General features: G+C 40.0%; 1 protein-coding gene across 1 annotated transcript in view; it reads left to right on the forward strand.

The window, feature by feature from the left end:
* The window catches only part of CCDC30 (coiled-coil domain containing 30), a 104,546-nt gene extending 95,165 nt beyond the window's left edge, over positions 1-9,381 (forward strand). Inside the window, 4 exon segments of the mRNA XM_087865786.1 lie at positions 1,479-1,593; positions 8,627-8,691; positions 9,039-9,111; positions 9,113-9,381. Coding sequence (XP_087721912.1) covers positions 1,479-1,593; positions 8,627-8,691; positions 9,039-9,111; positions 9,113-9,175 — 316 coding nt within the window. The 3' untranslated portion in view covers positions 9,176-9,381.
* Positions 9,382-11,020: the final 1,639 nt, after the last annotated feature.

Raw genomic sequence — 11,020 nt, forward strand, 5'->3', positions numbered from 1 at the left:
AGATTACATCATTGATTCTGAAATTCCCAACACAACTGACTTATTACCCGTGCTTAACATTAATGGTGTTCCCATCTTGCCCTCCTAAAGACACACCCTAGCCATCTGGATTGGACTTGTGTGTTTTCCTTGGAGTAAGCTTCTTCTACAGGATGCTTCTTCCTTTTACAGATGAGAAAACTGAGGCTCAGATTTGGAATTTGCCAAGGATCACATAGCTAGTACGTGGCAGAATCAGAACTCAAACACAAATCTCTGATCAGCACTATTGTACTATCATGTGTCCCGAATAAACCGTGGCCCTGGAGAGTGAGCCTGGTATAGTGGTTAGGAGCTCAGGCTTAGAAATCTGAAAGATCTGAATTAGCATCTCAGCTCTATGACTTTCTGGTTTTACGTCCTTAAACAAGTTGCTTTTCTCTGGGCTTCAGTTTCCTCATCTGTAAAATAGGCTCCATAACAACATCAATTTCATGGAGTTGTTGCAAGGATCAAATGAGCCAACACATGAGCAGGTTTAAGTGTTTACTCTGTGGGTAGGTTACAGGGACTAAGCACATGGTAAGTACTTGGTAAATGGTTATTGCCGCTATTGCTACTACTACTACTATTACTGCTGCTGCTGCTACTACTATTAATACTGCTACTACTATTACTACTGCTACTGTTACTGCTGGTGCTACTGCTACTATTACTACTATTGCTATGACTGCTGCTGCTATTACTACTGCTGCTGCTACTACTACCACTACTACTGCTAATACTATTACTACAGCTGCTGCTATTACTGCTACTATTACCACTACTACTGTTAGTACTACTGCTGCTAGTACCACTACTACTCTTACTACTGCTGCTTCTGCTACTACTGCTGCTACTACTATTACTATTGCTGCTGTTATTACTACTGCTACTACTGCTGCTACAACTGTTAATGCTGCTGCTACTACTACTACTGCTGCTTCTGCTGCTACTATTACTATTACTACCGCTGCTGCTGCTATTACTACTGCTGCTGCTGGTGCTACTATTACTGCTACTGTTGTTGCTGCCGTTACTACTACTACTACTACTGCTACTACCACGACGAAAGTATGGGATGACTATTCGAGATCAGAACCAGATGCAGGCTGTGTAGCTATAATATTTGAAGGGATGCAGAGAGATTTCAGTCCCACCCCTAAATGGGATCATATCCTTCATCAAGTTTCTCAAGGGCTAGAATTGTGCCTTCCATACTCTTGCAATATGGTATGTCTCTGTTCTCAATATGTTTTTAATGCCTATGTATAAGCCAAAAGCTTATTAATTTCTACTTGGTCTTGGAACATGATGAGAATTACTCTGCCAAAGTTGGTTCCATAACCAACTAGGCAGTGGGCTAAGACCCAGAGCTAGTGGTAAGTGGGACATGGTTTTGAGTTTTTAGTAATGATACAGAAATTTTTAGTTATTCCTCTGATCTATCTCATTCTTAGAGTACTTCTTCTGGATAAAGAAAATAAGGAATTGCAGGAAACCACTCTCCGGCTTACACAGCAGGTTGGCCTCTTAGAGCGTATCATAAAGAACATCCAGATTCACAGAGGAGAGGTAAGATGCGTGCTTCTGTTGTGTCCCTCATATGAAGCCTAGTTGCTAAGGTTGTGGTGTTCTCTCTTCACGTTCATGTAGCTGTAGGCTGCACTTGGCCTCATGGGGGCCAGTGGCAAAGAAGCGCATTGGCCGCACGAGAGCAGCAGACGCTGAGACTGCTCTTGGCCAGCTTTGCTCTTCATTGGGTCAGCTTGGGCCTGGACTCACGACTCTGAGATCAAGACCTGAGCCAAGATCAAGAGTAGGGCACCCAACCAACTGAGCCATCCAGGCACTCCTGTGTCAGCTCTCCTCCTATGTGACCCCAAAGAGACTGTGCATGCCTCGTAGCTTCTTTAACTGGATCCCCATTGTCTTTGTGCTTCTCTGTCTCAGCAAATCAGCAGTGAGATCCTGGAGCAATCCATAAGGATTGTATCTCTTATGCCATTTCATCTACAGACAGGTGCTCCGGGGCGCCTGGGTGGCTCAGTCCTTAAGCGACTGCCTTCGGCTCAGGGCGTGATCCCGGCGTTCTGGGATCGAGCCCCACATCAGGCTCCTCTGCTAGGAGCCTGCTTCTTCCTCTCCCACTCCCCCTGCTTGTGTTCCCTCTCTCGCTGGCTGTCTCTCTCTCTGTCAAATAAATAAATAAAATCTTAAAAAAAAAAAAAGACAGGTGCTCCATAAATATTTGAGAATGAATGACTGTTAAATATTTTCACATGTATGCCTCATTCTCATTCCTGTTTGCCATGGATTATTCTAGCCCTGTTTGAGAAATGAGCAAATCTGAGGCTCAGAGAGGTAAATGAAGATAGTCTGGTCTGGCAAGGAGTCAAGCCTAAGGGGAACATCAGAGTCAGAGAAAAGCAATTTCTCTCTCAAAAATCCAAGCAGACAAGTAACCAAGTCCAGATAGATGTGGCAATAGTATAGTTTCAAAGACGGTCCAGAGTCTGGCTGGTAAACGTGTCAGCGAGAGGGACGTCGATGAGCAGAGTCGCATTCTGAACCAAGATAGAAGCTGCTTGCTTCCTCCTCTGGTTTGTATCACCTGCTAGATGTTTCCTTCCAGGATACTTAAGATAGATCCTGCTTGTTGGGTACTGTTGCTATGAGCATAAGACCCACATCTGGTTTGCTGTCAGAAAAGTGATTATTTCTGGGGTGCCTCAGTGGCTCAGTTGGTTGGGTGTCTGACTCTTGATTTCGGCTCGGGGTCCTGGGATCAAGCCCCATGTGGGGCTGTGCACTTGGCGCAGAATCTGCTTGGGATTCTTTCTTACTCTCTCCCTCCACCCCTCCCCCAACTCATGCACACACTTCTCTCTCTCAAATAAATAAATAAAATCTTTGAAAAAGAAAGGTGATTATTTCCGAACTATATGAGTTGTTCTGTAGATTTTGTCAAAAGTAGAACTGCCAGATTACATAGCTTAATTTCCAATACTTGATTTTTTTTTAATGATTTTTTATTATATTATGTTAGTCACCATACAGTACATCCCCGGTTTCCGATGTAAGGCTCGATGATTCATTATTTGCGTATAACACCCAGTGCACCATGCAATACGTGCCCTCCTTACTACCCATCACCGGTCTATCCCATTCCCCCACCCCCCTCCCCTCTGAAGTCCTCAGTTTGTTTCTCATAGTCCATAGTCTCTCATGCTTCATTCCCCCTTCTGATTACCCCCCCTTTCTTTATCCCTTTCTTCCCCTACCGATCATCCTAGTTCTTATGTTCCATAGATGAGAGAAATCATATGATAGTTGTCTTTCTCTGCTTGACTTATTTCACTTAGCATTATCTCCTCCAGTGCCATCCATGTTGTAGCAAATGTTGAGAACTCGTTCTTTCTGATAGCTGAGTAATATTCCATTGTATATATGGACCACAACTTCTTAATCCAGTCATCTGTTGAAGGGCATCTCGGCTCCTTCCACGATTTAGCTATTGTGGACATTACTGCTATGAACATTGGGGTGCATATGGCCCTTCTCTTTACTACGTCTGTATCTTTGGGGTAAACACCCAGTAGTGCAATGGCTGGGTCATAAGGTAGCTCAATTTTTAACTTTTTAAGGGACCTCCACACTGTTTTCCAATGTGACTGTACCAACTTGCATTCCCACCAAAAATGTAGGAGGGATCCCCTTTCTCCACATCCTCTCCAACAATTTGTTGTCTCTTGCCTTGTCTATTTTTGCCATTCTAACTGGCGTAAGGTGGTATCTCAGTGTGGTTTTGATTTGAATTTCCTTGATGGCTAATGATTTTGAACATTTTTTCATGTGTCTGTTAGCCATTTGTATGTCTTCATTGGAAAAGTGTCTGTTCATATCTTCTGCCCATTTTTTGATTTGTTTATTTGTTTCTCGTGTATTGAGTTTGAGAAGTTCTTTGTAGATCTTGGATACCAGTCCTTTATCTGATGTTTTTGCTTGAGCTACAACTGTTCTCAACTGTCTATTCACTCACTATTCTACTTATTCATTCAACAAACATCAATTCCAGAAACTATGCTAAGTCCTAGGAATATGAAGATGGACCCTGTTTCTGGAGGTCTTTAGTCTGCTAGAGAAGGACAGAGACATACATGACCAAGCACTATAGTATTATGGGTGCTGAGTTAGAGCCTTAATGGAGGATATACTAGAACCAATAGCTTTGAAATCCACAACATTATCCTCAAACAAGATAAGAAATGTGACAGGGTCAGGACTACAGCACATCAAGCTCCATGTTCCATGTGTGACAAAAGTACCAACTTGTAACATCTTCACACCTGTTAAAACAACTCCAAAATTGTTTTTTTTTAAAGATTTTATTTATTTATTTGACAGAGATAGAGACAGCCAGTGAGAGAGGGAACACAAGCAGGGGGAGTGGGAGAGGAAGAAGCAGGCTCATAGCGGAGGAGCCTGATGTGGGGCTCGATCCCATAACACAGGGATCACGCCCTGAGCCGAAGGCAGACGCTCAACCGCTGTGCCACCCAGGCGCCCCCCAAAATTGTTTTTAAATTTAGAATCTTAAGGCTCTTCCAATTCGATCCCCTCATTTTATACAGGAGGGAGATAAAACTCAAGAGAGGTTAAATGGTATGCCTGAGTCACACAGCTACTGCTGACATTTCCCACACCTCTTGGTTCTCGGTGATTGGGTATCATACTATAAACAAATCAGTATATAGATCCCTGAGATCAGACATAGCCTAGATCTCCTCCTTCCTTGCAACACCTCAGAGGCTAAAAAGCTGAGAGCTTGACAATTGTTGAGTGCTTGCTATGCACCTGGTACTGTGCTAAGCATTTTATGTACATTATCTCATTTAATCTACAAAATAACCTTGCCATTTTCACATCTGAGGAAACAGAGCTCTGGAGAGGTGAAGTGACATCATTGCCCAAGGCACATCACTAATAAGTAGAAGAAGAGGGACTAAAACCAACTCTCTCTGGCACCTTGCTCTTAGCCACTAGCTTGTAATACCTCAAGTCTACTGTTTCCCTTTCGGGGTATGGGGGCAACCAGGGACATGGCCTTGTAAGAGACCATGTTGCTTCCTGTGTTGTAATCCCATCTTTCCTCACTCTTGGATTATAAACTCCATGAGAGCAGGAACTATGTCCGTCATGTTACCCTCTGCATCCCAAGCACTTAGCACCAGGGTTATAGCAACAACTTAACTCATCTCCTTTCAGTCTCTCCTCCTGATCTGTCCTGCCCATGCCTCCAGACTAATCTGCATGAAGCACTGCCTGTCTTCATAGTACTTCATCTCACAGAGTTCCAGAGACTTGTTTTGTCTATCAGAAAAAGTTCATTTGTTCAACAAATGTTAGGCCTATTCAGGGTGCCAGGCCTCATACTGTCCCCCTTGTGATTTGGATATGGTGAGGTAGAAGATACAGTGTCTGGCTTCACAGAACTCAGCACTGATGAGAGTGACCGTCATATAACTGGCAACTACCATACGCTGTGGTAAGTTCTACAATAGCGGTAGGCCCAGAGTGCTGTGAAAGCAGGCGGAGGGGCATTTAAACCTGTCTGGGGTGATTAGGAAAGGCTTCCAGCGTTGATGTCTAAGCCAGAAGAACTGAAGCCACATGGGAACTTTTCATAGTCCAAATAACTTTCTGACATCAAACAAGCTTGATCAAATGAACCTGATCTACTTACTGTTTCCCCCAAAGCTCTGGTTTCCTCCCTCTGGATGTATTTCCCTTACTTGGAAAGACACATCCCACCTTCCTTCTTTCATCTTCCTGGCTTTTGTCTTTTGAAATCCTATTGTTCTATTAGTCTATAGCCAGAGGGATCTTTACAAAATATAATCTGACCATGTGACCCAAAGCCACACAATGACTTACCACAGTCTTCTTTAGGCTCTTCTAGGAAGCCCCTTTTCCTCCACTGCCTTCTCCCATGACTTCCCTCCCCCAGATTTTCTCTTGGCGGGTTCCTACTGTCCCTCATAATTTGACCTAAATATCTTCTCTTCCATAAAGCTTTTTCTGAATCCTCCCCTCTCCAAATATGGCTTTATGTCCTTGATAGGTTTTCTTGTTGCACCTTATGTCCCAAATCCCAGCTCAGCATTTTACTAGTTGTGTGAAAGAAGAAAACCTTATTCACCTTCTGGTTCTTTCATCTGGGAAAATGAAGTAATAACACTCAAAGGTGGCTGTTCCACACCAAAATCTGTATATGAAGATTTATAGCAGCATTATTGATAATAGCCAAGAGGTGTAAACAACCCAAATGTCTATCAGCTGATGAATGGATAAATAAAATGGTCTATCCATCTATACAACAGAATATCATTCAGTCATAAAGAAGAATGAAGTATTGATCCATGTTATAATGCAGATGAACTTTATGGATATTATGTGAAATTTAAAAAATCCGGTCACCATATGTTATATGATTCCATTTATATAAAATGTCCAGAATAGGCAAATATATAAACATAGAAGTAGATGACTAGTTGCCTAGGGCTGAAGCATTGAGGGATGGGGGTGTAGCTAAAGGGTATTAGATTTCTATTGGGAGTGATGAAGGTGCTCTAAAATTGGTTGTAATAATGGTTGTACAACCCTGTGAATACACTAAATACCATTGAATCGTGCACTTTATTTTATTTATTTATTTATTTGAGAGAGAGAGAGAGAGAGAGAAAGCACAAGCAGGAGGAGGAGCAGAGGGAGAGAGACAAGCAGACTCCGTGCTGAGTGCAGAGCCTGGCACGGGGCTTAATCCCATGACCCTGAGATCACAACCTGAGCCAAAGCCAAGAGTCAGATGCTTAACCAACTGAGCCACCCAGGCACCCCAAATTGTGCACTTTAAATGACTGAATTGTATATAGTGTGTGAATTATATCTCCATAAAGCTATTACAAGAATGAATGTATGGATGGATGGATGGATGGATGGATGGATGGATGGATGAATTTCAGATATGGCTACTGGGGATAAAGTAGAATAATTAGATAATATATATAAAGTACCTATAATATATAAATAATATATATATATAGATATATAGTGTATCGCTTGGCAAATAAATGTCTTTCAATAATACAGCTTCTTTCTCTCTGTGAAAGAAGCTTTTCTATATTGAACATTTATTGAGTTCCTCCCATGTGTTTTATGTTAATTAATTTTCACAATAACCCTGAAAGATTAATGATTAATTGTTATTCTTACATTTTAAATGTAGGAACAAAAGTCAGAGAGGTAATGGGACATATCAGAGTCTAACTAATAGAGCCAGAATTCAAGCCTTGCTCTCCTAACTCCAAGTCTACTAATATTTTTAGCACATTATAAAGTTCTCTGAATGCTAGTTTATTCCTCCTTATAGAAGCTTCTCATTTATTAGGATAACTAAGAATTTCTCACAGAAATGAGTTGGCCTGTATCAAAGGTTAAACAGGGGTCCAAGTTTAGGGGAATCAGTAAACCCCTGTAACAATATGTAAAATTTGGTCTGTGTTGATCGGTTTCTGTGAGAAAGAGTATTTGGTTTTTAAAGTCACAGATCTTACAAAAAATAGATACTTCCTTTCATGATTTAAAGTGACAGAAAATGTTTACCAGAGTATTAAGTAAAAACTTACCTAATAGAACAGAATGATTTTATCAGCTAATATGAGATAATTCATGTAGGAAAATAGATATAATAAGCAGGCTTACAATGAAAGTGCTAATATGGAAGTATAAGATTTATAATTACCAGATATTTTATAGGTATTTAGGGATCACATTTTTTATTGAGATGTAATTGACATATAACATTCGCTGTATAAGTTAAAAAGTATAACTTGTGATTCGTATAACAATGATTTGATATATATATCCAATGCAAAATGACTATCACAATAAGATTAGTTAACATCTGTCACCTCACATAGTTACGATTTTTTTCCTGGAGATGAGAACTTTGAAGATCTACTGTCTTAGCAACTTTCAAATATACAGTTCAGTATCGTTAACTGCAGTCTTCATGTTGTACGTTACATCCCCAGAATTTATATTATAGCTGGAAGTCTGTACCTTTTGACCACCTTTGCCTAATTCCTCCATCCATCACACCCCACCTCTGCAACCACAAATGTGATCTCTGCTTCTATGAGTTTGTTTGTTTTTTTTAGATTGTACGTATATGTGAGATCATGCTGCTATGAACATAGGATGGGGTGCAGATATCTTCAGACCATGATTTCATTTTCTCTGGATTTCCAGAAGTGGAATTGTTGGATTGTATGGTATTTCTGTTTTTAACTTTTTGAGGAAAAGTTTTTTGCAGAGCGGCTGCACCCGTGTACATGCCCATGGGTAGTGCCTGAGGGCTCCCTTTTCTCCACGTCCTTGCCAGCATTTGGTATCTCTTGTCTTTTTTATGATGGCCATTCTAACAAGTAGGAGGGGAGGGAATTAAATTTTTTATCAAAAATATATGTAAAGCTTACGTTTTAGGATCATATTGCCAGTGGCTTGTAATTACAATTTTAATTATTCATTCTTTCTTTTCTTTTAGGAGACAATTTTTGAGATTCCTGAATTTGAATTATTGAATAAAATCTTGTCCTTACCAAACTCCAGGTTAGTAAAGTCAAGACAATCATCTGCAAGCCTGAGAGTCATGGCTGCCTAAGTTATCCTGAGTTGGTGGCTTGACAAAGCATAGCATTTGGGAGTAACTTTTCTATATTTAATATTTGAATCTTTTTCCAATTCCTTCTCTCTTTCCACCTCTTCACCCCCACACCTGACAGAATCTTGACTTAAGGTAGAAAGTAATCCATAAACATAAGGTAAATGTTATTTGGTTTCCTTTGTGTTTGACAGTTGTAAAAAACTGAAATCCTATTGATACCTTATCCCTGTAACCCCAACATGCTACCAAGAGATGCTGTTTTCACAAAGTCCTCACATATGGCCCTTCTTAGTTTTTCAGGCACAAGTTTAGTAGAGCTGGTTGGAAGTCTTCAAGAGATTAAAGAACATACATCAGAAGCAGCAGTGGCAAACCCCAAGTCCCCCAAGTCTCTTTCGTGTTCACAGAATTCTGAAGCTGGATACATAAACGTGGCTTCTCTGAAGGAGACACACATTGCATCCAAGAACAAGACCAGAATTGTAAAATCACTGGTGGCTAAAAGCTGTTAACTTAAAGCTTGGGCGTGAGGGTGGAACATGACGTGGAGAAGAGTTACCATGGATCCCCACTGGACGTCAACCAGGAGTCCTCAGAATTTCTGATAAATTCATTAAACTGGTTGTAAAAATGGATTTCTCTCTCTCTCTTTTTTAAAGATTTTATTTATTTATTTATTTATTTATTTATTTATTTATTTATTTATTTATTTATTTGACAGAGAGACAGCCAGCGAGAGAGGGAACACAAGCAGGGGGAGTGGGAGAGGAAGAAGCAGGCTCCCAGTGGAGCAGGGAGCCCAGTGTGGGGCTCAATCCCAGGACTCTGGGATCACACCCTGAGCCGAAGGCAGACGCTTAACGACTGAGCCACCCAGGCGCCCCATAAAAATGAATTTCTCAAGTTAGTTTGATATCCTCAAATATCCTTGTATTGATCAGTAATAGTGTCTTAAGTTCAATGGTTTAATTAGGGGTCTGTTCAGCAGAGCACATATATAGCTAATTCAGCACTTTCCCCCTATTTTCATGGGTATTATTTTTTTTAAAGTAAAAACAATGTAATTATATTAAAGCAAATACTTTAAAAAGAAAAAGAAATCTCCTATAATCCTGCATTCTCAAGACAACTATTTTCATTTATTCCTTTTTGGTTCTTATTCAAATGTATATATTTTTAAGTTGTTGCTATATTGTATCTTCATTTTCACAGTCTGATATTTAGTTTAATATACCGTAAAGCATTTTTTGCTATTTCAATAGTCTTCAGAATTATTCTGTCAGTAGCCGCAGGATATCCTATCATGTCGATGTTCTATAAATTCTCTCATTGTTTACATTTAAGTTGTTTCTACCTTTTCACTATTTGAGATTATGCTGTGCTAAAAGTCTTGTGAATGTAGCTCTTTGTTTTCTCTTGAGTTACTCCAGAAAAGATTGGCATAATTGGGTCAGAAGATACAAATGTTATATAGTTTTGGTATATCACTTATTGCGTTGCTTTAAAAAAAAAAGTTGTGTCAACATAATGTTTCTATAGTCAACCTCTTTATTTTTTTCTTTTCTTTTTCTTTCTTTTAATTAAGTAGTGGGAGTTGGTCCGAGGGTTGTGGGTTATTGTTAATCTGTTTAATTAAGTAGTGGAGCCCAATATGGGGCTTGAACTCACGACCCTGAGATCAAGACCTGAGCTGAGATCGAATGGGATGCTTAACCAACTGAGCCCCCCAGGCGCTCAACCTCTTTAAGCCTCAATTTCTTGATCCATAAAATGGGAACAGTAGTTGTTCCTGTCCCATAGACTTGTGAGGACCAAATGAAATGAAATGTGTATTTAGAACTTAGTAGCTGTGTAACAAATGCTAGGTATCATCATTTATTTTCACGAGCACTTTGTACTAGTTTTTCCACAACCTCATCAACATTGGATATTATCAATTTAAAAATTTTTTTAAAAAATAGTTGCTATAAACTATACTGGAGAGTGATTCCTGCTGTTCTTTCTTCCCATCCTTCTTCTCCTCCTCTTTCTTCTTCCTCTTCAATTGAAGATAGAGAAGGAGACCAAGGGGAAAGGAAAAGTAACCAAAAATAAAAGACACCTTAAATTGAGACTTTGAATTTTTATATGTAACCCTTGCTTCCTCAGATGACTGACCTAGAAAGGATGATCAAAGGATGTAGGACATAATGGCTATGATATCAGATACATGCTCTGACTCCAAACCTTGCCCAAGGTCACCTTTCACTCAATTCATTGAATCTATTTATTGAA

The sequence above is a fragment of the Ursus americanus genome, chromosome 12 (genome assembly GCF_024610735.1).
Source record: "Ursus americanus isolate L20-20 chromosome 12, mUrsAme1.1.p, whole genome shotgun sequence".
Taxonomy (NCBI): domain Eukaryota; kingdom Metazoa; phylum Chordata; class Mammalia; order Carnivora; family Ursidae; genus Ursus; species Ursus americanus.